Raw genomic sequence first — 27,664 nt, forward strand, 5'->3', positions numbered from 1 at the left:
AGTATGTAAAATTTAATTTTACTTTTTCGTTTAAATGTTAGAAAAGAGTCCTGGCATGGCAAATAACATCCATGGATTAAACATGGCCACTAGTAGAACTTTATTCACGTAAAGTACATTGGACATGACACTTACTTCCATCTACTAAACCCTTCAATTCATCGATAAAAGCATCGGCTTAAGTCTTATGCTTTGCTTACAAAAAAACGGCCTATCAGTCAATGGCCTCCGTCGTCAAGCAGCAGGAGCCTCCCGATTGTGGCCTGAAAGTCTGAATTAACTTTCATAGCGAATTTATCATCCACACGTTTTGTATGTAGCTATCACTCAAAGCTAGATCGAAATGTGGAGCTCAAACTAGCAGCAAATCGGAACGGCCTGAGTGTTGCACATAAAACCCGCGAGTCCGGCCCGTGACCTCTTCTAACAAAGCCGGGGTTTGCGCACCGCGAGCCGGAGATAAGCCGATCCCGGTGAATCACGGGCCGGTGCGGCCGGAAACTCGCCATCGGCCCCGCGACTGTACGCCGTGAATCATGCTGGCCACAAAAAGTGCTGACCTCGTTGCAGTTTGCAGTCCGCCACCCCATTCGGGGGGGGGGACTCATGTTTCACACCGGATGGCCCATAAACCACGCGAGGCGAGACTGTGACGGGCGCGGGCCCGGATTATCTGTCGAGTGTCGGAGCGTCTCACGATTTCCTCCACCCCGGGGGCGGGGGGGGGGGGGGGGGCACGCGCCCCCGCTCCGGTGCCGGGGGGTGGGGGCAGGTCAGTGAACGGATAAGATAGCGACGACGTCGGCGTCGTCGTCGTCACCGTCGCCGTTGGCTGCAATTGCGATGCATCACGAGATGCACTTTCGCACCGCGATTGAGGTCACAAAGAAAACAGCCATCCAAAAATGCGCTCTCCACCTCCCCGCCGGGACCCTCCCCCAACACGTTATCACGGACGTTGCCGTCTGGCCTGTCCCTGGCCACCGCACCCCCGGGGGGGGGGGGCCCCTTTCTTTCGGTGAAGTAAACAGAGTCGAAGATATTTCATACGCGCGACGCACAAAGCGACGTCTCTCGAGCTCGGGGCTCGGGTTTTTGTGTTCGCCATAATTCGCAATCGTGACAGGAAATGGACACCTCGAGGTGGCGAGTGTGCCGTTCCCGAGTGAAACCCGAGACGGAAGCGTCACTTCCCTCCGCCACCGCCATCGCCACCGGGATTGGGGTTGGGTCAACGTCATCGCACCGATGCTGCGTTCGACACTCGGATTGTAATAAGATACAACCGGACCGGACCAAAACGAGCCGGGCCAAAAAAGCACACACGGAACAACGGAAAGGAATTCGAAGATTCGAAGACCCCAGACGCCCAATGTCCTGCCAATCATCGAGCGTGTGTAACACGATTACGCGTCATGATCCGCGATCTCTCGACGCACGCCGAGTTCGATTCGAATTCGGTGAACTGGGTCCATTCTCGGAACCCCCCAGAACTGGGGGGGGGGATTATGTGGACACCACCGTGTGGAGTGGTCGCGAGGCTACACAAATTGATTTGCATCGCTCGAAAAAAAACCGCGACCAAATGATGGTCTGTTTCGCGCCCAACTCAGTGGATTCCACGCGTGACGCCGACCGGTTCCGGGAATGCAGCTCTGCAGTCCCGAAAAAACTGGGCCACAGACGACGACGAAGAACTTTCTTTGAACTCGCCCCCGTTTATGCGGTGCGGTGAGATGCGCGTGGGAATGCAAATGGGCCATCCCGGCGGTTCCGCACGAATCCGTGTGTTGCTCAATCGGACGACAAATTGGACCGAAAACTTTGGCCAGTGCGCACCTGTTACGCTCCCAGCCCAGGGTTTGGTTGATGGAACAGCATTTCTTCGCAATCTGGACCGGGCCGGACCGAAGCCAAAACATCGCCTAACGAGGACCAAACTAAGTAGCAGTGAGGATCCCGGCCTCTGGTCGGTTAGCGTGTAGACCAAATAACGCGCCGGTGCCTCGAGGTCTGGGCCGAGAACTCTGGCCCAGTTCTCTGGGAAAGTGGCCCCGCCAGCAGAATGCAAATAGCTGCGCGGCCCTTCGAAGCCGCTCTTGCGCAAAGCAGCAAAACAATTCTCGCCAGCCGGACCATGCAGTCGATGAAACCGGACGATGATGATGGTTTGTTATGTCTGATGTGGGGTGTGTGTGTTTTTTTTTCCTCTCCCTTTCGCTCTCGGCGTCTCCCCTTTGGACCCGCGGTCACGGCGGGCAACGCAAATGCAACGACCGGGAGTAAGTAAAAGCCATCGTTTAGCTAGCTGTTCCATCTGGCTGGCTGTCTGGACGGTGGGCTGCCTGAGATTTATTGCGAGCCCTTCCGTGCCGGGCCACATGAATCACGCATTAACGCCGGCCCTGTCCCGGCCTCCCCCGGACCGGCCTCCAGGATGCATCGCTGCTGCAGTCGCTGCAACAAAGTAGCTTCCGCGTGATTCGCGATCGTTTGCTGCACGCGTCGTCTTCCTAATCGAGCGGCGAAAATGAAATATTTTCGCTAAATAGCATAACCATAATCGGTGGCCCTGGGCGGGGAGGGCTAACGGGCGTCAGCCCGCCGTATTCCCGATCCCGACTCGACGTCGGAACCGGTCAATGTGCCTAATGAGCAGGCCGTTTAATGATCGGAGTGTGAACGAGTGTGAACCATTAATTTATCTGTCCGCCTCGTCCGACGACGGCCGACGGGTCGTTGGGTGGGTTTGAGCTATCCTACATAGTAAAATAAAGGTAGCAGTGAGAACATAGACCATCCTGTCTGGTCGATTGGGAAGCTGTTTACATTTTATTCATTGAGCAGTGTTTGGCGAAGGTATTTATTGGTCTTTGGCATAATTATGAATACTCGTTACTAACTGCCACCAAGGGAGAAGCATTCTATTTAAATCATTAACAAACGGTGTCGTGGAACTGTTTTCTCCGCGGGAGGTATCAAAACCGCCCAAAAGCAAACACGTTTTCGGCGAAATAGGATTTTTTTCGGTTTAAAAATATTAAGAACCGTTAAGATCCTGGCTTAAAGTTTGAGCACAATCGATTTCCTGAACCGGGGCAAACTTATCTCAATGATATTGAAAACAGTTGTATTTTCGGTTACGTATCTGTTTAAAAAAGGATTTGATTATCTTTAGACAGAAAATGAGAGATGCTCATTTGTTTCAACAGCTACAAAATAATTCTTGGGCCACTATTCTTGAATAGTGTTAAGTTATTTTTAATTTAGGAATATCATTCAACTTAGTCAATTATTTTACTTATTTTCCACTGTCTTTAAAACTGTCTTCTTCATACCATTTTTAAAAACTATAGCTTTTCCGAACAATTTCAATACATTTTTACACTTTTCGTTCCGTTCACATCAAAATGGTTAACAATCAGTCGTGTACCGTTTGATATTCTTGGTTGGCAAAAACGCGTTGCATCTAATAGCTAATCGTCCTGATTTCAGTTCCTTATCTATTCCTGGACCAATTAACGAAAAAAGTAGTACAATAATAACCATAAGACTTTGGCCATTGAAATCCGTGCTGCTGACGGCGACAATGATAAGTTAAAAGTTCTCGTTCGCAGTCGTTAACTTTTATGCGATTACATTACAGTTCTGACATTCCACACTCTGGATCGCGCCACGCCATTTGCATGCACCATGCCTTAGTCTGCCCCGGGGCCACCGTCTTGTCTTGTTTCGGTTGTATCATCGCCGTTCACATTTTGCCGCTCTTTAGGCCGATACTCTCCTTGGCCGCCGAAGGTCCTGTTTCGGTCGTCGTTTTTTTTTTGCGAACTCCCATCATCCCCGGGCCGGGGCCCAAGAATAGCGGCCGGCCCGCCGGCGACCGGTATCCAATCACGGTATGTCGAGCCCGGAATAAAACTCCGGTGCCCCTGGCTCGGGGCCGCCATCGCCACCGCCAGTGCAGACAGATAGAAAATTGATATTTAATGCAATTAGTCGCGAAGAATAGCAATCGCCGAAAGGAAGTCGCGCCGCAAGCCGCCGGTGGCCACCGCCGGGGGCTGCTCCGGGGGGGGAACTGGCTATGCTGGCCGACGGTGAGCGCCATTCTGTGCCGTGTCGATTATCTGACCTCGCCTCGAGGGCTCGCCGGGGTCAGACGGGTCTCGCCGGGCGACCCGAGCGAGCGAGGTGTACTAAATTCCCCATTTATTCGCTGATTCGTTAGAAAAATTGAGCAATAATAATATAAAAAAATATCTTTCGGTTTCGCTGGCCCGCGAAGAATCTCGATTTTGAGCATAAAATAAACAAAGGACGAATTCCGAATAAATACCTCCATTATTGATCTAAAACGTTGTGCCTCGTAAAGGGTTCGAAAAAGCGTCGATAAAATACTGCCATCAAGCACTGTATCGGAAAGCGGTTCCGTTCCGGCCATCGACTGGCAGTCGGGGGCTCACGGACAGAGTCTTCGGAGCTTCGCCAGACACGACGCGCGCAACGTTCATGAAATATTAACACGTCTCGCTGGCACCCGACCCGACGCGCAGCGGTTTATATATTTTCCATAAAATTTTTCGGTTTGCCCCTTTTCGGCGGGGTGGCCACCGGGTGCGTTGCATCGGCTGGCTGGCTGGCTGGCTGGCATTCAATAAACGATGTGTTTCGTTTTGTTCCATCCTCGGGAAGCGCTCAGAGCGGCTTCCGGTTCCGCGTGTGCTGGCAAGATGCTGCGGACCTGTGCCGAGTCTGCCCGGCACTTACGGCAAGTTTCAATCATTTTTCGACCCGTTTATCGCTCGCAAGCGCTCGTCACATCCGGCGCCACGGCGAGCGCCGGAATGCAGCGAACGAGAGGGTGACTCATTTCCCGGGCCACGCTGAAAATTGCTGATTTGCGTCTAGACACACAGACCCGTCGGTGACATCGGAATACCGGCGGACTCGCGGGTTGGCAAAAGGAAATGACCTCCCTGCCCGGCTGTTGCATTCGAGGTCTTGGCCATTCCGGGGGTAGCGTTGCAGTTGCAATTTCTTGCGAGGGCCGTCGGGAGTCAGCTTACACGAGCCGCCACTAAACTGTAGGTAATTTGCGCGCCGGGAACCGGACTCAACCGGATGACTCAACACGCTGCTGCCAAGAACCGGGGGTTTCAAGTTCTCGCTTGCTTCCTGTACTAAAAAAGAGTGCACAAGTTTATCGGTCTTTTAAGCAAAAGTAGCCGAATGTATCGCCGACTTCTTCCCGAACGAATCGAAAACTGGCAGCGAAAAGGCGTAAAACGGTGGGGCAAATGGCGCTGCAATTAGGGCACCCGTTCCGTTTATAAATCATCGCCGAGACCAGGCAGCGGGACGCGCATCCGGTCTCAAAATTATCCACCGATTAATGCAACACACCGCCGTCCGGACGCACCGTCTGCTCCTTGGCCTCCTCGGCCTCGGTCTGGGCCGCCGTCTGGTGTTTCCCGAGCTCGGTTTTTATCTCCCAGTGCCAGCCAGCCAGCGTCGGGCCGTGTGTGCTGTTGGCCGTAATATCGATACCATTATTTTCACCGTCCCATCGTTAGCCGGGTGCATAAATTGCACCGTGCACTTGTCGGTGCACCGGCGAGGACACAGCCCGAGCTGTCGCAACGCGTTGCCCAGCTTTTTTCGTTGTTGCTGTTGCTCCATGTAGGGGCCCCCGGTACGAGCCGGGAGATAGTGTCTACCGGTGTGCGGTTGCATTAGCGCGGCCAGCGAGCAAAGCAAACAGAAAGTGGCCCTTTCGCGGGAGGATCTGAGGGTCGTACAATGTAACACTATTTCCGAGATCGTCCACCCAGACGCCCGTGTGGGAGCGGGAGAGAGACAGAGGTCCACCGGGTTCTTGGGAGCATTCTTTCTCATTGTCTTTGTGCGGCTGTTGCATCAGGGGGTACAGTGCCTGCCTCAAAAGATCAGGAGTCCTTGCTCGAGCCTCCATGGCGAACGGGAACGAAGTATTAAATAGATCGCCGTAAATAGAAAGAAGGGGACTGCAAAGTCCTTTATAATGTTGTCATGAATCTGTCTCAAACGAATGTATTTTAAATTTTAAATTGTTTCAGGAAACCAACTTTAGTCAAACTTTTTTTTTGAGAAGTAACAAAACATTGAACTCAAATCTAGAAATTTTTGATAAATACTATTGAAATGTGAAATAACTCCGCTATTTTTCAGTAGATTTTTACAAATTAGCCAGATTTATGCTGTTTTAGTCACAAATCAATTCACGAAAAAAGCGAACTGAAATTGTAGCACTTTGCATAGAAAATAATCGTTCAATAGTGAAAACTGTGCGAGCTTATTAAGGCCGAAGTTCTTCTGACATTTTTCTATGGTGCTATTTGAAGAGTAAGGTTTATGCCAGCCAACCGAAGACCATTGAAGAACTGAAAGCTAACAGCACAATACAGCGGAAATTGCTACTATTATGTTGTCTATTGCCGAAATGTTGTCAAATTCAATGAAAATTGCCGAAAATGGGCCGCATTTCGGGTGTCTAATGGAGGCGATCGATATTGTATTCTGAGTGAAATGTTATCAAACGGCATTCTATACACTAAATAAATCTTGTTCATTTACCAAAATCGACTATCGGAATCGAAATAGCGGAGTTTTTTTTTTACATTTTACTAGTATGGGTCGTAATAAATAATAAAAAAATAAATAAAAATAAGGAAAATCTTGAAAGAGACTCCATCTTATCGTGTCAAATCCATCAATCCAAGCATCAATAAAGTTGTTGAAAAAATAGACTTAAACATTTTAGGTAAACTGCGAAATTTAAGAATGTAACCATTTTAAATCAGTCAAATTGATCAACTCAAACTGCAACCTAGTGAAGGACAACGTGGAACGGTCGCCTCTTCGGTGGCCGCCACTGTACGGAGACAAACTATCGGGAACGTATAGGGGCCATTAGAAGGGGCACACTCCGCCACGGTTCCCCACGCAGCGGCCCCACGGGATGAAGGCTGACTCCCTTCGCTCCCCAGCATTGCCCCCCCCTCCCGTCGAAGGTCCGTCCTCCGTCTGGCCCCCTTTTGGTTTTTTTATTTATTTGCGCATTTTTCCCCCTTACTCGCTGATCCGCCGCCAGCATTCCACGTCTTATTCTGACTTATCGAGATTGGGCCCGGGGCCGGGGCCTTTTGTTGTGTTCTCCTTTCTTGTCGGCGATGTGCGTTTTTTGCCACACCCCCTACCCCCTTCCCCCCATGGTTCGGTTTTATGCTGCGCCGTGCATTGGCCCGCCGTTGTTGTTTTAATGCAATTATGTTTCACGTTGTCTCTCGAGCCAACTGCGAATGCATTCGTCGATGATGATCATGCCCGCCTGCCATCCCGACCGCCCGGCCCGGCCCGGCCCGGCCCGGTCTGGTTCTGGCCGGTTCTGGGGGCCGTCTGGTGACCCGTTTCCCCGTGTCTCACCCGTTTCCCCACGTGCCCGCCGGACTCGTTGCGTTGACCGGCCCAAGGGGTGCATTGATTTCTATCTATCTGTCTGGTGCAGTTCCGACCCTGAGCCCCCCGCATGGGGTCGCATAAAAAGCACGAGACAAAGAAGAGACAGACAGAGAAAGAGAGAGAGGGAGAGAGAGCATGCATCGAGACAGCACCGGAAGGAGCGGAATTACGCTTGGCGGCCCCCAAAACAGCAGACCTCGGGGCGAGCGCGGCCCTAGAAATTGGCCCGAGACCCCGGCCAGCCCGAGCCGGCTCGTCTGCTTTCCAGGGCCCGGCTGCTTCGTAACCCGGTTCCCGGTTGTCGCCGCCAGGCCCATTTTTCCGTGGAACGGCACAAAGTAACGAGAATTATTTATGCCAATTATTGATGAGCTCAAATTGTAAATTACACTCACTGTCGGCCCGGACAGCCCGGACACAACCGGCGAAGCCCTCTAACGACGGGCCCGAGAGTGACAACGGCGACGGGCCCAGGCACCTAATTCGCGCGCGCTGCAGGCACGTCTGCTGCCTCATCGTTTCCAGGGGTCCAGGATTCCGGCGAAGGGCAAAAACAAAACTGGCCAGATGGTGCCACTGGGGACGGGTCTTGCCTGCCGGACCGGCCGGCCCGTCATAATTCGTGGGGCCGCGCAGAAGGCGCCACCCGAAGGCGCGAATTTCGTGCGCCCCGATCGGGTAATAGCTTTTTTGGCGCGGTTCCAAATTAAATTTTCTAATGAAACGCAAAAACTTGGCGCACAAAACATCTTAAATTAAAAATTTTGGCGCACGGTCGCCACGATTTATCTGGATTACCGGCTGGATGGATGACTTATTGCGGGGTGTTTGGGGTTTTTGTTTGCGGGCGCACGGAGCAATTAACAAATTCAGCTTTAAATCGGCCTCGATCTGATTTAGGACCCAGCAGCAGGAAAAGGTAATCCTTTTTTCGGAATGTGTCTTCGGGATCGGGTGCACCGTTGGCACCGAATTTCGGATCGATCTTTGGGACGGGTGCCGAGTTTAAATGATTTTAAATTACATTTTCGTTTCATTAACCCACACCGTGTTAAATTGCCAACCGTGTCAATTGGAGTAACTGTTTGCTTTCCATCACAGAGAGGGGACCCCGGGTAAACTCCGACAACCCAAACCGGGCAGCTCTTGACGCGTGTGTCCTACGTCCTTCCGCTTGGGTAGCCGAACGCAGGGTTAAAGTTCCATGCCCAAGGGTTTCTGCTCAGTGCCCGGAACGTCCTTGGCGTGTCCGTGGGGAGGGTAGTAGCTTGGGCCAAAGAACGGATACAGGACGCACGAAGATTCAGTGGTTCCGAATGGCTAAAGCTGCGTTTCACGCTGTCGCTGAGACGAACGTTCTACGATGCTTCTTTTATGGGCATCTAAATTCAAAATGGGTTTCAAAATGGCCAGCGAGTAACAGCAGAGTTTTTTTTTACAAAGAGGGAAGGGCCCGACTGTAGAGCGCCATTGCGAAAGTTAGTACCTTTAGTTTTTAAATCTGGAATATTGTTCCACCATTTAAATTAATGCCGCGAAAAAGGGCTAATGATAAATGATCTAATGGGCGCCCCAGGAATTGGCGGCACCGACACGTCTGCATCCCGACCCGGGTTGACCAGACTAGAAGGTGAGCAAAAAAAAAAACAAGACCGTTCCACGGCGTAATGAGTCCTTTCAACCCCTTTCACGATTACAGCCAAAGTTGGGCGCTTTCTCTTCGTCGATTTCACTTGTTGCATGATTTGTTGCATTCTTAAGGACAATGCTCTCCCATCTTGCGCTGACCACCGGCGCAGCGCCAGCGCGTCGAGCGGTCAAGCGAACGGAGCGATGATGATGATGATGATGGTCGTGGTCGTCATCGTCGTCGGAAAACGTCGTTCCGGGCGTCTCAGTGTGCCAGTTTTGAAGTTCCCCAACTTTTGTGCATTAAAAAAGCAATTTCAAAGTGGTCGGGAGGGCCAACGTTCTGGAAACTTTCGTTTTACTTTCTTCTCGCAACAATTATTGCGTAATTAAATTACTGTCTGAAATTTCCTGTCAAAGTGGCGACGGTTTTGGGAGCCGTTTTAGAATGAATCGCGTTCAATCTGCACAGCTTTGTGGGGAAGACAAAGCGTTTGCGCGCTATCATCGAAGACGTGGCATCACTTGCACGATGCACTCTCTCTCGATGCGCGGTTGTTGTGCCCGTTCCCGGTGCATCGACGGCCATTCGCCGTCGCCGTCTGGCGACTCCGGTCTGGCTTCGGTCTGGCTCGGGCGCACAGCGCCCCACCATGATCCCGCTGCGTGGTCATTGAACAGGCGCAGCAAGGCGAGAGCAAGCAACAAAAAAAAAACGCGCCATGAAAAAGTTAAAAAAAAAATCGCTGATTATTCGAGATGCACTCGATTCGATGCACCGGACCACGAAACGAGCAGCCGCCGCGCGGGAGATAGCGAGCGAACGAGCGCGCAATTGATAAAAAAGTGCGCTCACGAGAGAGAGAGAAAGAGAGAGAGAGAGAGAGAGAGAGAGAGAGAGAGAGAGAGGGCTACATGGTGAGAACAAGAACAACGACGGCAACCTGTAGAGGAAATGGTGCGGGCACAAAGATGTCGCGGGATGCACCCAGAGAATGGGGCCGTCGGCGCTGAGCTGAGCGCCGCAGCTGCACACGAGAGTGAGATTAGCGTCCACCAGGGAGAGAGAGAGAGAGAGAGAGCGATAGAGTGAGAGAGAGAGAACGGCGGTGCATAGCCAACTGCACTCCCGGACTGCAATTGGCCCCGGCCCCGCGAAGTCGACCCCGTGTTCTCTGTTTGTCTCCACGTCTAGACGGAAATTCGGATTGCATTATATTATGTGCCGGGGGGGGGGCCGGTGCGCCATGAGAGCGCCATGCAATCGATGCTCCCTTCGATGACCTCCGGGCCCGGCTTCGAGTGGCTTCGAGTTGCAGTGCTGCACTCACTCACTCCGTTGGGCCGGTGACGCCATCAACGCCGAACTCGCGAGTCTCGAGGTCGGGTGTCGTTATCCTTTCCTATTTTTCTCGATTTAATTTTCATGTCGACTCTCCGCTCTCTCTCTCTCTCTCTCTCTCTCTCTCTCTCTCTCTCGCGCTCTCTCTCTCTCAGTCTGGCTAGCATTTTCCACCAGCAGACAGCACTCGGGTCGCGGTGGCGTCGTACTCTGCACCTCGCACGAAGGTTATTGTTCGGGTTAGAGTTCGCCGCTGCACCGGAGTGCATCGCAGTGGAAAATAACACCCACCCTCACCACCACCCCCCACCCTCCCTCACCCCGCCGTCCACCAGGCGAGAGGTCAAACTGCACTTTTGCGCCCGCCGGCGACGCGACGCGGCGACGCGGCGTCGTTGCAAGTTGCAATGTGGAACACTGGCCGATAGATTGGCTTCCCCGTTCACACAGTCGACGTCCCCTGGTGACCTTTTCTGCGCCACGAGGTTTTCCACCCCCGTGGGCGGGGGTGGGAACGGGGGTGGTGTTTCCTTCGTCAGAGCTTTCGAAGCGAGGAAATTGGAAACGCTCGGGTTCTGAGGAGAATTTTTTGCGCTTTCCCAACACGCGCCCGTAGCTGTTACACCCTGTTGCCGCGTGTTTTGCAATACTTTCGACTTGATGAGGCTTGGATGAGGAGAAAGTTAGCTGCAGTTTACCTGCAAATAGAACGAAGACAGAAACCAGGGCAGAAGGAAGAAATTAATAAACATTGTTGTTAAATTGTTATGCTGTTGAAAATGTCTGTTGAAGCTTTAAAAGCAAAGCGGCAATCCTTTTTACTTTTAATACTGAGAAATATTGTACGCAATATTTAATATTTATGAAATTAAATTCCATTTCTCAAAGGGTGAGCCACGTTGGCTTCACTTTTTCGTTTGGTTATAGAAGAAAAACGGCTCAATATTCTTCGATGCTTAAACATTTATTTGAAAGGTCGATTCATCAAATTTATATGCAAAACACAATTTTGGTTGCAAAAATTTGGGAAATATAAAAAATTTATTTCCAAAGTGGTAGGTCATCAACACAAACGTTGAAATATTTGTACGATATTTGAAAAGTACATTAAAATATGGAAATTAGGGAGCTACAATACAGCACATGAAATCTTCTTGTTTGGTTTGTAAACAGTTCAGTTCACTTTAACTAACATATTCTCAAAATCTTCCATTACTTTAACAACTCGTGTGCCAACCGTAGTCTATTTTTTTTGGGTTTTATACTTGGAAACGCGTAGTTTTGAGCCTTAAAATGGCCTATGAAATGTGAGCATGGACAATACAGTTTCGAATCGAAAGTTCACCCCAAACAGCCCATAAGTGAAACGTTGGCAAATCGCATGTTTGGTGGGGATCAAATTCACGACGTTGTCGGAAAAGTTTACCCTTCTGTGCCCGTTCCCATGGTAACCCGTGTCGCTCGCTGGCAGCTCGCGCTTCACTCTCACTCACTCGGCTCGGCTGTAAAAGTATTCCCAAAAGCCCTCCCCAAAAGCACCACCGTTCATTTGATGCATCATTTGCGTTTCTATAGCGACCAATTTCAGACACTCGTAATTCATTTCAAATGATAAACTCATTTCACCACCATCGTCCCCGTGTCGATGGTGGTGCTTCAATTTATTCGACATTCGGTGCGAGCATTCTCATGCGCCGTGGTGCATCGACTGGGAAGGTGGGAACGAAAGTTCACCTGTCCCCACGGGGCAAAGGGGGGGAAGGACTGCGCCGGCCCGGCCAGCAATCAGCATGAAATCATTACCATTTCTGGCGTCTGCTGCATAAATATGTAACTCTTCACGTTTCACGTCAAAAGTGCACCCTTCGACGGCAACTTTCGGCATCGCTCTCGGCACCGGGCTCGGTTGTTGCCCCAGGCGGTGGCAGAGTAGTTTTGGAAGCGAATTGAATAATTTTGCAGGCTACCAAAGTTATGCGCTTGGTTATGCGCCACCGACGGTGATGGGAACTCGTACGTCGTATGTCGACACGTGCCGCGTTTTTATTTCTCGCCTTCGTTCGGCGGGGCGCACGCATGTGGATAGAATTTAGAACCGCTTTTCGTTCTGTTCTTTTGCGCCAAAAGCTCATCAGCAACATTCGAAGAAGGAGAAGTAAATTAAAATCTTTTTAGGGTCGCAACAACGATTTCTTAATGAAATGATGTAAAAATCCCAATTATTCAATGACACTCCATTCACACGATTCCACGATTCCTTTCACCGTGGGAATTGCCATCGCAGACCAACAACGGCCGAGCACCCGCATGAATTTAATCGAAAGCGAATTGTCGCTCCCAACTGTGGCACCGTAAAAGTGCATCCTGTCCGGAGCCCGGGACAGCCTGGCCATCGCCAGGCTGCGTGTCACATTCGCTCGTTCACCGGAATGGCCAGAATGTGTCGCACGTAATTTCGATCACTTTGACCGATGGCCCCGAGACGTGACGGGATCGTAATGCGGTGGCCAGAGGCCCACGGCATCGCGTGCGCTTTGCTTGCAACAATGTTGCAGCAACGCCGGCCCGCATCCGGCCGCTTGACAGGTGATCCCGGGAACATGGCCGCTCCCTTTTCGGGCCCCTTTGACTGTTGACTTTGCCACGCACACGGGGACCCCGTCCTGGGGCATTTTCGTGACGTGCCGGGCGTACCGTTGGCGTTGGCGCGGGAGGACACACCACGCACCGTCCGCGAATACGGGACCTGGGCCCATAAATCAAATGTCCGGTGGTCGGCGGTTGTTGGCGATGTCGTGTTGCTTGTGTTCGTGTTTCGCTCCCTTTTCTGCCGCTGGCCGATGTAATTTTTTTTTTTATTCTTCAGCGCTTTTGGTCCCGCGAAGAGAGATCTCTTCGGAGAGTGGCCGTGTCCCGTTGTGGGACGCGTCTTATTAAATGGCGGATTTCCAGAAACCGATCACCCGGTTTATGGTCTCTGGCCGAATCGAAATAACCACCGTCAAAAAAAAAAAAAAAGAACGGAACAATGTATGCGCAAATTAAATTCTCTAATTTAACCATTTTTATGACCCCCGAGGTTGTATATCACTCGTCGTGACGGTAAAGGATTATGGGCCATTCCAAGCCATTTTTTGCGCTTCTCACCCTGCGTGCGTAGCGGAGAGACAAATGGCGTTCGCGCTCCACACCCAAAAACCTGACCCAGAATGCAGCTCTAGGCCGGTTGCTGTTGTTGCGGTTGCGACCCAAAATGTTACGGTGTTACGACCCAACACGCGGCGTTATTTTATTTTTACTGCTGCCTGCCTGCTGCTGCACCCCAAAAACACGCACAATTTTAGGCCACGGGCATTAATAAATAGATCGCCGTCCGTTGTGCGCGCGGCGATGACTTGTGGTATAGAGAGGATCTCTGTTGGTGCTCCTTCCTTTTTTTTGGTCGTGCCGGCGAAACCGAAAGTGTCGGTTCGGTTCTGCATTTTTAAAAACACAACCCAAATAAATAGCCCAACAAACACAGCAACGGTGACTACGGTGGGGCCCAAATCCGCTGCCACTTCTGTCACTTTTCGACACTCCACCCCAAAAACCGAAACGATTTATTGTTTAAATGGCCATTTTTTTTTTCACCGCTGTACGCTTCGTGTTCTTCACTCAGTTCGTGGCGAGATTTGAGAACCGAGTTGGTCGACATGCCGGAATGTCGCGGTGCCGGTGCTTAAACGGGATCCCGTGCATCATCGAAATGGGACCCACCTCGATCTAGCTGACGGGCGCTGTTTAACGGCCGAACGACCGTAAATCCCATTTGATGGCCACAAGTCTCCCCCCGTTTTTTTGGCTTGTTGCGTCGCTGGCGGAACTAACTTTGTGGCAGTGGTTGATGCAATAAATGTGCATTCCAGTTCACCCTTTTTTTCGCCAATCTGCAACCGTGAAGTTATTACTCCGCATCTCTGGCTCGTTTAGTAGCTTTTACCTTTGCACATTTTTGCTAAGCAATTTAAAGCAATTTATTTTGTGGTCTGTTTCGCTATTATTATTCGAATGGACAGAGACCGAAACTTACGTCTTTCAGGGATTCGAACTGACCGGCGGATCGGATGATCTCGGGATGAGTCACCGTTTTTTTGTAGCTCTCTCCGTCTTTTATTCCAGCTAATTTCGCCTCCATTTGGCCATCTACCGGTGTGGGCTTAGTTTGATTTTGCCTTTGGGCGAAACACCGAAAATTGGGAATTTTATAGCCCAAAACTGTAAATCTTATTTATGGACCAAACATTTGGAGGTTGAAAGAGGTCACAGATAATAGCATCTGGTAGGGCAAAAGGTATTTACGCCTTCTGACGGACTCTGACGAGGAAGAATCGCGAAACATTTATTTGAAATTGTCTACCTTCCATTTTTTAAACTCATTTTGAAAGAGTCGATAAAAGTTCCAGAGAATGGCCCATCGGAGATGCTGTGGTTTCCATTAAAATAAATAAAATTAGGTATTTGGCTCTGAGTATTCCCCGCCAGCTTGTGAGGTCTCAGAGGTTAGCAAAAAAAAAGGAAGTGCGCAATATTAGTGCCAGGCCACCCTCTGGGCCGCCCAATCCATTATCTTCACTCGAGCGGAAGCTCCAGGAAAGTTCCCCATTTTCCCATTAGACTAACTTTCGGCACACACCGGCGCAGTTCGTTTTAACGGCATTAGCGACTTCGACGATCTTCGACGGCGCACTCAAAACGAGCCAAAGGAGCGTTCAATAAGAAGATAAGCATTTTTTGAGCGCGTCCATCCCGGTGGCCACTGCTGGAATGTTTTTCACACCACCGAGCAAACATCAAACTTCGGCTCCGGCCACGATTAGCCGGAAGAATGGGGGGCCCTCAGAAAAACGTGGACGGAAGCGTCCGGCGTGCTTCACGAAAAACTTCGCCATCCGGGTTTGGGAACAGTTGATTTAAGATATGCGCCCCGGAAATCTATGCGCCTCGCAAATTGGGCGACAGCAGGATGTGGCATTTGTTTTGAGACTCTCGCCGGCGAACTCCGGGGGCGAAACTTTCCGGAACCGGAGCGAAACTTTCGAGACACTTTACATCACTTTGTATTCGACACGGCGGGGTTCCCCGGGCATGGCACAGAGAGAGAGAGAGAGATAGGGATGGGGCCGTCATTTGATACACACTCTGCAATTAGAGTCCTGCCGCGTCAGACGGACAGCGGCTGTCTAGCGGCCGACCGGCCACACATTTTATTGATCCTGCCCCTCCCGGAGACGACGGCCCGTCCAAATGCCAAGGAAGCCGGCACGGCAGGATGGGCCATTCGGGAGCCAAAGGCGAGAAGGAAAAAAAAAGCGGCCAGCGAAACTTTGTAGCGACGGAATGAATTATTGGTCAATATCAATTGCAACCTGCGGAGGATCCGGCGAGAACTCGGCGGGAAACCACCAACGGCGAAATTGCACTCCACTAGACAGCTCAAATTACAGTCTTCCTCGCTCGGCCGGAACAGCGCCGCGCCGCGCATTCCGTTCCGCCCGCGGGACACGACCTGCGCGTGGCCGCCCGATCCTTTCGCAAGGAGCACACAATGTGGCACAATGTAAGCGGTGCGTCATTAGTTCTCGCCGCGCCGAATGGGAACCGACGCTTTTCGGTTGGACCAGCACGTGTTTCGGCGAAGCCGTCGCCAACCGGAACGGAAGTCAACGGAAGTCAGACCGGAACACACCCCCCCGAGTTTAAATTTTAGTAAGAAATTGATTGACGGAAGAATCAATTTAGAGAGGAGAAGAATGTGACGATCTTTGACATTAAAATGGCACCTCACCTCAATGGCGGACTGATCAGGCTCAGGCTCAAGCAGCTCGGGGTCCTCCGGTTGGCTCACTCAGCGGACTTACTGTGCGGCCGTTAATTGGCTTTTCACTGCCGTGTAAGGAACATCTCCGCAATTAAGTTGCAGAAAGCTCGTCCGCTGCGTAGGCCACGACACAGGGTCCGGGAACCGACCGGAGGCTGTTGTGTAATTACGGTGTGCTGCCCCAAGTGCAGCGCCCAATTCCCGAAGACCGAGGACCACACAAGCACGCACGAACCACCGGGCCTGGGCCGCGCAATTGCGCGGATCCGGATCCGGGGCCGGGTGTGGATCCGATTTCGGTCGGTCGGGTTGGAAAGTATTTTAACGACCCGGCTCGCAAGCGAAGGCCCGGCACATAAATCAGCCTAAAAGGGCTTTTCGGTAATTGTTTATTATTTTGCGCGAATAATTAATATTTCGTCCGTGGCCAAATCTGACAGCGGCCCGGGCCCTGGCAATGGTTCACATATCGGCCACGGCGCGGCCGAGATGCCATGTGCATTTTGGAGAGAAATTAATTTCACGACAGAGATTGATGGTGCAGCGGTCGCGCCGGGGCCAGATACGCCAAGATGCGATGCCCCGAGAGATGCACTCCGGCGTGGTTTAAGCAAATTAGGCAACGGGCCTCCTTGGGCCGACTTCTTTTCGCTGACTTCTTTCGCCCTTTTCGTGTCGGGGCGCACCGAAAATAATGTAGCGCGGAATTGCACAACATTTGTCTGCGTCCGACAGAGACACGGAGAGGCGAGTCAGGAAGAAGCCGCGCCAAAGATTGATACCAAACCAAAAGGACACAACCGATGTATTAATTTTCTCCCCCCGTTTGGCTGGAGTGGAGAGAGCGAGAGAGTGACCGCCGTCGGTCAATTGATGCGCCCGCCACGAGAGCGTTCATAAATTCGCAAATTTAAAACCCACCAAAAACTGTGGCCACGGAATTTGGAAGGGACATTTAAATTGACTCCAGACTCGCCGGTTTCTCGCGGGGCGATAAAGACAATTATCGTCGCGCCCGAAATGAAGATGTGTGTCCATCATGCACCGGACGGATGCGTTTGCCGAGAGGTGGTCATCTGAACGGTGACCATATGACCCGACCGGTGGGGCGTAAGGATAAAGGGGAGCGGGTTTATTTATCACCGGCATGAGTGGTCAGCAATAAAAATCACATAAACCCGCGCGCGAGTCAACCTCATTAAATGTTTCAGCGAGGTCATTAAGCGGTTGGAGATCCGGAGAAAGAAAGCGACGACCAAACGGATCCACAACAGTAAAGTTAATGAACACGAGTGAGCGCAGCCGTGGTGGAAGGTAATTTCCATTCGGTGACCCACCGTTCAACGGCCAGCTAACCACCGACTGCATCCTCTAGGAGGCTGCCGGGCTGGTGCTTTCTTTGTTTAATTAATTTACCGTTCCAACCGTTCACTGGCTCGACGTTTGGCCACGGAGCATAAATTCCGAACGGGACTAAAGGACCCCTTAGCCCCTGCTGATATGTGATGAACCCTTCAACCATTATTGAGATGGATCCAGCTGCCCTCGAGCTTCAACCAAGCCGGTTTGGTTCGATTGGTGCGATCGATTTCGATCTCACCCAATATTCTAGTCCGGCCAGGATGAAAAATGTCGGCTTTCGGACCCCCAAAAACCGAATTCGCGGCGCGCGAAAGGATGCGACACTTTTCATATTTAATCGATCATTGCGAGTTAATTTATGAGGAGCACCAGCGGCGCGAAGGATGACCGCCGAAGGACGACACAAACTGCCAGACGACATTTATTTTCCAGACCCCCTTTTTGGGGACCATTTTCTTCTGCCCCTCTTCGCCACACGGTGGCTGCTTTTTATTATTCCGCACACCGAGGCTCGCATTTGCTAATCCGCCGGGGTCCTGCGAAAGGAAGCGAGCAGAGGGTTGCATTTTTGCCGACATACTCCGACGTGCTCTCTTGGGTAGCCCGTGGCCTGAGTGCGATAACCCTCGGAAGGTCCTCGTAGAGTGAGGTTTTTTTTATTGGTTTTTATTCAAAAGAAAATCGCAATGAATGATGGCGTGGCGACCGATCCGAAGGCAATCTTTGGAAGCATAACTTATAGCATAAAAAAGATGGGTACTTTATTAATGTCCGCTTTACGGAATCAAACACGGACGATCGGGACACAATCCGCGTTTCTATTGCGTTTCTGAGTCCCCGTACGCCCGTTCATGCACCTCAGTGCAGTCAGGCCAGCAGACAGTTTTTGTGTCTGTGTCTGCCTAAGGCCCCATCAAGCGCGGAATCGGTTGTCAAAAGGCGAACGGCGCAAATTAAAATAAACGAAACGTGTCAATTACTTGTTCACGTTTTATTAAAAATCCCACTCGCGTCCGCCGGCCGCAGCAGCAGCAGCAGCAGCAGGATTCGGGCGCGATCATCGATCAAAGCGCAGACCTCTAACGCAATCGGACCCGAACGGATGCATTTATATATGGCCAGGAGCAGAATAAAAACTGGCAAACGGCAGACGGCAGATGGAGATAAAAACGGCGCGCAGCCGATTCGCGAATTTAGTGAACGGTGAATAATTTTTGGGGCCCACGATAACGATGCCCGAATGCGCTGACGGACTGTCTGGTTTTGGCACCTTCCGCTGCGTCATCCAATTTCACGGCTGCCCGGCGGTGCAACACCACCGAATCCGCGACGCATTCGCATTGATCATCAGTCATTTAATTGACCTATCGGACGGCGCTCCCCACCACCGCCGTTATGCTGTGCCGTGTCCGATCCTGATCTGCATATTAAAAGCGCATGCATCATCCATCACTGACAGCCGGGATGGTAATCAACAATATTCTTCGGCCCACAGACGCTGGACGCTTTTGTTTGCCCGAAAGTGAAAGATTTAAGGCTCGCTTCCTTAGCCGGTCCCGCTTCTTGGCCCTCGCGAAATCAATTAAACGAACGTTTCGAGCAGTGATTCCAAATTCAAACAAACAATAACGAGTCTGGAGGTTGAGGAATTTGTTTGTTGTTGTTGGCCCCGCTGGTACCCCGGTTCCCGTGGGACCAGCATAAGAATTGCACAGCAAATTATGCGACCGAAGCTCATTAATCGAGAAGCGCAGCACCGGGTCGTCGGTCGTTTGAAGTGAACAGAAATTAATTTAAATACACCGCGGCGAGCGGCAGGCAGGATCGACGGATCGAGCGCTATAAACCGGCAAGGAAAATAAACCCGCCGTCTTGGCCACCCGCCGTCTCGGCCACAGTGACATTCTCTGTCTGCCTTTTAATTATCATTTAGATTGTCTGACGATACGACGCGCCACTCGGGAAGGCTACGAAAGAAAAATAATTATCGTCCGTCCGTCCGTCTGATGATGAAGGCGACTTGGCGATCCCGAATGCCGCAGGTTCGGAGCGATAATTGTGCGATTACAGCCCGCTCGAATCAGCACCGCAAGCGATTGGACCACGCTCCACTCCGACTCGACTTCCGGATTCCGGTCAGCCGCAAGCCCAGGTCGTCCTGTCGATGGCCAGACCCGATAAATCGGAACCGAAAGACGGCGGCGGCAACAGCAGGGCTTGATGATTGATGCTGACGAATAATCGAAAATGCACAACCGTAAGCCATTCCGTACCGTTCCGAAAGCAGTCGCCCAAAAGCCGTTCCCCAAAAAGGGTTCACCGGAACGAAGGTGTAACTGGTCCCCCAACCCCGACGGCGATCTGCATGCTCCACTCCGTGAAACTGCATGCGCGCCCCCCTTTTTCCCCGGTCGTGCTTTTTATGAAGTCTAGTCCCTGTCTAGACTCCCGGGCCCCGAGCCGGCCCTCTCCCGACCACCCGGCGTTAGTTGGCCCCACGTGTACGTGTGGTTGACATCGATTTGACGTACTGGAACGAACGCAGCGACGCGAACCGACACGTGACAAGGGCCCGGCGCCGAGGACACCTCCCAAGAAGCGCATTACGCAACGGCAAAGATTCAACCTGTGGAATGGCCGTGGCCAACCCACCTGACGTCCGGCCCCGGTCATAAATCCAATTTTCGTCTTACCGACGGAGCGTCACGCGGGACGGCTTACCGTGATTGACTGTCTGAGCCGCGGGGGTGAGTTCCGGGGCCCAACGGCGAGTGACCTTTAAGAGGATCAACTCCGGAGTGGTGCATTGTTATCGGCGGATTGCGATTATGCTCCGGTTCGATTCGACGATTGATTCGGCCAGTTGCGAATTTAAATTCAACCACATTCCACCGTCGCCGGTCCGCCGTGTGAGCTGCGCCATTAACTGGCGGACCCATAAAACGGGCCACTTCCCATCCCACGGTGCACAGTCGTCGTGCCAATTTTGCACGAAACGAAACGAAAAAAAGGCCGCGCCCGAGTCGGATCATCGTCGCTAATAAAATTGCAATTTCATTTGATTCTGCCAATCCACTCGGACTCGGACTTTCGGTCGTCGCTGCGGTCGCGAAAGCAAACAAACGAAAACCGCGACCTGCGGCGTCGTAATCGAACGGGGCACACGGCAACGGCAACAATCATCGTCAAGTCGTATAAAATATGAGCCGCACACATGAGGCCGGGACGATCGAAGCCCGCATAAAATCGGTCGCGGGCTGGTGGTGTTGTTTCGTTGCTTTTTGGGGTGGTTGTAAAAAGGATTCTTTTACTTGCTGTTTTGCATTTAACTTGTTTTTCCCCGCTTCGAAAGTAAGATATCTCGGGCGGCCTGAGCGGGTCAGACACACAGGACACCCCGTCAGCCAGCCAGACAGACAGACAGACAGGGCCGAGAGAGCCCTATGGGTTGGCAGCAGATCGATCGATCGGCATCGTGTTCCGATACACCACTCTCTCTCTCTGTGGGCGAGAAGATGAAAAGTTGCCTCATTTTTCTCGGCCCGGCGGGATGAAAAGTCCTCGTGTGACAGAGTCTGCGGTCGGCCGGGAATCGGGTTAGCCGAAGTCGGCAGAGCAGCCCCAGAGGGTGCGGTGCGGTTGATTTATAAACTCATAATTTTGCATAAATTATGAAGCACAAACTGTTGCCAAATTTAATCCCATTTGCTCGGGTCCGACTCGGCTGCACTACACAGAGCCGGGAAACTTTTGTCGAGCGCAGACCCAACCGACCGAAGGCAGCCAGCAGCAGTCGATGCTTGAGTCGCGCGAACAGCGAAAAACTTTTTGGTCTCTTGGTGACTAATATGGAAATGGTGGCTGACCGAGAGGCTGAGAGCGAGAAGGCGGATGGGCTCATCTGGCCTCGACATCCTTTCTCGGGCGAGGATCCCTCGGCCCGGTGGCCAACCCAATAAAGAAGCCGGACCGGATTGACCGGAGTCACCCAGACGCGCCACGGCTTCTACCTATAAAGTGGTGCTGTTTATTTGACGGGACCCCGGACCTTGGGAGTCCAGCGATCCTGACTGCCCGAGATGAACCGGATCAAGGGCCACCAAGTGGTTGGTCGTGGACTATCTCCCGGCACAGCCCACAGGCCCGCGGGTCTTCCGTGGATAGGAATTTATTTAATTGAGCCCTGTATTGACGGTTGCTGACTGTGCGCGATGCGCCCTCCGTGTCCGGCGAGGTCGGATTGAGGGCACATTGCTCCATATTGCCGACCGACGTGGAGTTCTCAATTTTTCATAAGCAATTTGCACAGTCCTGGAGCGATAAAGCCCCGGGGCGGGTCTTACGGACTCATGCCAGCCCAGCGGACAGACAGCTCCAGTCAGCCATCATAAAGAAGAGAATAAAATATCAAGCGCATTAGACGACGACTCCACTACGCCGGTGGTGGCTCCCGTCTGGTTCCGACGACCCGACGGGGCATGCCCGTCTCCCTCACGTGACGATTTTTTCCCCACCCCGAAGGCGTTTGTTGTCCGGATGTTTTTACCAATCCCCGGCACCGGCTTTCCCTGGTAGAACGGGAATAAATCAGATTTATAAAGGATTAAATCACGACACGGTACCCGGAGGTCCACACGGCGAGTCGTGATCCTCAGCGAACCCGACAAGAAAACGGGCTTTTCTGAACACACCGGGGGCCACCCCAGCTCAGTCAAGCGGGAAGTGTTAAGAGCTGCATAGCGGACCGAGACAACATGGGCCTGTCATAATACGAATTATGCTTCGCATTCCTGTGGCAGTGTGTCGGATTTATCAACCTCGTCTCGCTGTGTCCGGCTTCGCAACAATGTCGCGGCAGACGATCCCCGAGCCTCACGGGGAACTCAGGCGTGCTGGGTTCATTATCGTTGACATTTGGCACAAATCACGTCACAGGCCCGGGGCACAATCGTGCCGAACCCGAGGAATGCAGCGGAGCCCTGGAACGGCTGGATGACTTCCCGCGAGGCACTCGGAAATCATCCTCGTGCCGGTTGACGTTTAAGTAGGCGAGCGGTTGAAATTTGAAATGACAGTTTGATGTGGAACGTTCTTTGCTTTTCCTTCGTAAACTGTGTTTATGACGTGGTGACATTGACGCCACAGCAAAATACAGTAGCCGCAGGAGCCCTATTTTACATACAAAGGCGAATAAACGCAGCCCGATCCGAGCACACACGTGGGGCAACGTAGAAAAACTGGTGACTCGGCCAATCGAGGCGGGATCCCCGACAGCACAGACAGATGGCAGAGGTCGTAATTATTTTTTAACGCCAAATTTTAACTTTATTTTATGACCGACGACCGCTTCGCATGGACGGGGCTACAAAGTCGCGCTTTTACGTTCCCCGCTGCTGTTCCCGGCCACGGCGAGTGCGCCTTGGTTCTGGTTGGCAACCTCGCGGACCCTGCAGAGTTTCACACTTTACGCCGTTTAAACTCATTTGCAGCGCATAACGTCATCGTGCAGTTTTATATTCATTTTCGTTCCCTTCTCTCGGTCGGTCTGTGTTCCCGGGAGGGAGTGTAGCGGGAGAGCGCGGGTCCTGGCGCTGCATTCGTACATTTAAATTCCACCCGGTAACGGACGCTCCATTCCTCCCTTTTTTTTGCGCTCAGTGTCCCCCCCACCAACAACGTGGCTGGAACGTATTTTGGGAATTTAACGACCGTAACACGACCGAGGCAGCTATTACTTCGATCGGACATTTACGAGGCCCCGGCAACGCGTCGGGGGTTTCGCGTCGTCACCACGACCCTTTCGGTCCGGCGGCGTTGGCGACGTTTAAATATGAATTATGGATTGGTGAAATGCACCACCGCTGGCCACCGGACCCGAACTCACCGCCGGGGGAAAGTAATAAAGCTGTAACGCCACGGAGCCCCGGAGGGCCCCAGGCTATGAATCAAACCCGGCAATGGCCCCGTGTGCAGCCGGCGCGCATCCGGGAGCGCCTTCCGGGAAGCTACGAAACCCGGACCGGACACTCCGGTCGGTCGGGCTCGGCTATGGTGTGCGAATTCGGGAAACAAAAAACGGTTGACCCCAAATTGGCAACGGAACATAAAGGAGCATAAACTGAGGTGGTAAAGGCGGAGGAATGCATGGTAGCGATCGAGCTGAGGGGCCCCAAATTAATGCGTGTTTATAGACACGAGTTTAATTTCTCAACCATTTTAGTGCTGCAATCAATGCCAAGCAATTGAAGAAGGCGATGACGACGTACACTCGCTGTGAGAATGAGATGAGTGAGAGCAGCCAGCTCAGGAGAGAATGTCCATCTCACTGATCACTCCAGCAGTTCCAAGAGACACCGCGAGACTTGCTATTCCTACGACATTTGAAACGAATGAATTGAAAGAAGTCATTCAAATGATTTTTCTTACTAACGAAAAATACATCACATTCAGGTATGAAGAAAAGTAAGCGGAAGTGGTTCGTAGCATGCTTAACTCACAGTATTTAGCCTACCTACAAAAACAAACCCTGTTTTACTGGCCCCAACTCAAATAAAAGTAACAGTAGCCTAGAACATTTTGGAAGAACTCACAACACTCGTGTCAATAAAGATCGCGTATTGCATCATTGCATAACTATTTTACTACCGTACTATCTATTATTCAAGAGCTTCATTACGTTCATTACGTCATTACAACTTGCTAGTTGATCAGTCAAAATTTCCAAAAAAATGTTATCAGTTCGATCAAGTTTCTATGGATTGTCCTCCTTGGGTTTTATCCCTTTAAGCAGAATGTTGCGCTAAAGATGTTCCGTTTAAAGCTGCATGGAAATGATTATAAACCATTAATAGGCATCCTATAGAACGTATGAATCGAATGAATCATAAAAAAACTTTACGCGATCCTCATTTCATTTGGAATTCATTCCTCATTGCGTGCTTTCCGTTGTCCGTTTTGCGTTCTGCTCAAAGCTACCTTGCGAACCTCTCGCCTTGACCAACAACCACTGCCCCGCACCCAAATCGACTGAAACCCAATCAAATTCTCGTCGCACACTAGAACGCCTCGGTCTGCGGCGAGATGCAGCGCGGATCGGTTTAGAAATTTGCAAGTCAACAAAGGCAGGGGCTGATGAGTAACCTTCCCACTTCCTGGCACCGGCCTGCAACCGCGGTAGGCCAATCAGTGGCCCACACCGCGCATCGATCGCTCGTCAAGGCTCGGCCCAAGGACCCGAAGCCCCGGGCTGGCCCGGCCCTGGCCGTATCAGCGGCTCCCCATCGGACCCTATGCTGTGGAACCCATTCATTCTTTGCCGGATCTTGGCCGGGCCCGCGAGAGTGGGAGAGAACTATCAATTGACTTCCATCTGCTATGCAAATGAGCGCTGGGTTGTAGGTCCGTTGTAGGTGCATAGAGCAGAACGCTTTTTTTCGGAACTCAACCCCAACGACGACGATGGCGACGGCAAATGATAACAGTTTGGCCAACATCGCATCCGAAAACTGGGTCACTCCTCGCGCGCCGGCAGATCAGAGCTCCTCGGGTGCGCGACGAGGAAGCCGACTTTCAACCCATCCCTGGACCCGCCAGAGCGGCCAGCGGCGCATAAATAAATAAACTAGATACAAATTTGTTCGTTTCGTGACCGGCGACCGTTTCGTGGTGGTTCTAAGCTCCGACGCCCGACTGGTGCGGCCATTCTGCAACAGATGAAGTGAGGTCCGGGAGATTCCGTCGGAACGATAGCGCCCGAGTGGGGCGGCCATTTTTTTTTTGCCCCTGTTTGTTCGTGGTGGAACACCGCTCAAACAACACCGCCTCGACCGCGGCAGGCCATAGGGCATACGGCCGGACAGGATGGATCGTCGTCCGTTCGTCCGTCCGAGTCCGATGGCCGGCATCTCTAGTCGTTGACTTTGCGGCAGATTGCGATCTCAGATTGAGCGCGACACGACACGATGCAACAGACCGACGGCCGCGGACGGGCTGTGATGGAAATTTATGACCACCGGCACCTCGCAGTCACTCGAAGTGCAAAAGTGAACGCGGAGACCAACCTGCTATGTGGCCCGGACACAACACCTGACCCGGGGCAGTTGCACTTGGACTTGGAGCGGCTTGGAGCGCTGCAATCACTTTTCTAGCTGTCCGCGCGATTACGGGGACACTTAACACCTCGTGGACCTCGTGGACTTGGGAGACTATTTTTAGAGCGACGCAACGTTCAGACCACTAGTCGCACCAATTTTGACATTCAAATCCAACTCCCCAAGATCCAAGTCCGCCGAGGGGAACTCACGTCGAGCGCATCGCTCTCGTCTGCTGGTGCCCGTTGCACCTTTACCCGATTTCCATTTCACCATGAACCTCGTGCCTCGGCGACATCTCCTCCGATGCCACAGCCCGAATCACGACGGCCAGGCGCCAATGAATATGCAATGGCGACCGAGACGGTGACGATGGCATCTCCCGTCGCCGGTTGCAATCAAAACGAATCCTTGCTCGGCCCTCGGCCCTGCTCGAATGCAATTCGCTGACCGCCCGCCGATCGGTGTCGATTTCGTTGCAAAACGAAGAATCGGCGACGGCGAGGCGTCTCAAGGGAACACCTCGAACCGCCATCATTATACACTTCAGCCGCAGCTAGCCGCTTTCGCTTTGGAGTCAATGGCAAAATCTTGGGATCGACCGCTGGGAATGCTGGCCTCTTACCTCTGTGTCGAACGAAGTTGCCGTTCCAGGCGGTCGGCGGACTTTTGCCCGGTCGCAGAGGAAAGGAAGACGATGCCGTGATGTAACCACGCGGATCATCCATCAGCACGCTGTAGTCCCGCTGGCTTCCGGTGGCGGTTCCACCACTGGAGGCCACCGGTGCTGCGGAGGACGATGATGCTACGGCGGCCGTCCCTTCACCGGGATCAGCCGGTTGCGGAGCCGACGGAAGTGCGACCTGCGAATGGTTCATGCTCGAGCCCGGATGCTGGGTGGAGATGTTGGTGGGCCCATCGAGGGCCGCCTGGCTGTTGTTGAACTCCTTGAACCGCCGGTAAAACTCCACGTCCACGTCGTCGGCCACGTGGACCAGGTGGGACCGTTTGCGGGGTGCCTTGCCGAAGCGCGACTCGTTCAGCTGGTGGCGCAGATACTGGCGCATCGCGGTCAGGGTGAGATTGAACAGATCCGGCAACCGATCGTCCGACTCGCGGTCGGTGGCCAGCGTGGGGCCACCGAGCAAAGGGTCAGCTCTTCGGTAGCCATGCTGCTGCTGCTGCTGATAGCGGAGTAGATGGACCTCTGCTGCTGCTGCTGCTGAGGGGTGTGCGTGGTCGGAAGATGGCAGTTGATCGTGGCCGATCGGGGATTCGGAGTGTTTCTGTGCCACCGATGGCACCGCTAGGGAACTCGCCGACGAGAGCAGTGAAGTCAGCAGCATCAGTATGAGCCCGTACGCTCGGCTGGCCCCCGCGGCACCACTGGACACATTCTGGGGGGCCACTGCGACGACCGGTATTCACCGTGATGGTGACCCACTACCACCACGGCTGCCCGCTACTGCAACGACCATACGCGACCACACCATCGCCCCGCCGCCACCGCGGTCAATCACGCCCACCCGCCGGGTGGTCACTCACTTCGACGAACACTAAACTTCTTCACAGTGGATCGGGAAGTTTCACTGATCACCGATTAATTCTTACTCTATCGACACTTTAACGATGCGAATCGTGTTTAGAAGATCGGTTCACTTCTGTCACGCGTTGTCACTGCACTCTGGAATGATAAGAAGAGAACGAAGAACGGTATAATGGGTGTGACATTTATACAATTTAATTTAATTTCATGTAGGCTTATCGAGTACTTGGAGTCTTGTATTTAGGTTTAATTCTAATTAGATCAAACACACGATGTATGAGCGGGATTTGCTAACCGATGGCCCTAGCTTTCAATTTAGCCCTCATCGTTATGCT

General features: G+C 52.2%; 1 protein-coding gene across 1 annotated transcript in view; it reads right to left on the reverse strand.

Annotated features, from left to right (window-relative positions):
* The window catches only part of LOC131215702 (protein sickie-like), a gene marked incomplete at its 3' end in the record, with an annotated part of 99,456 nt that extends 72,327 nt beyond the window's left edge, over positions 1 to 27,129 (reverse strand). Inside the window, exon 1 of the mRNA XM_058210094.1 lies at positions 26,409 to 27,129. Within this exon, the coding sequence (XP_058066077.1) occupies positions 26,409 to 27,129 (721 nt within the window). The remainder of the gene's footprint in view (positions 1 to 26,408) is intronic.
* Positions 27,130 to 27,664: the final 535 nt, after the last annotated feature.

The sequence above is a fragment of the Anopheles bellator genome, chromosome 1 (genome assembly GCF_943735745.2).
Source record: "Anopheles bellator chromosome 1, idAnoBellAS_SP24_06.2, whole genome shotgun sequence".
Classification (NCBI taxonomy): domain Eukaryota; kingdom Metazoa; phylum Arthropoda; class Insecta; order Diptera; family Culicidae; genus Anopheles; species Anopheles bellator.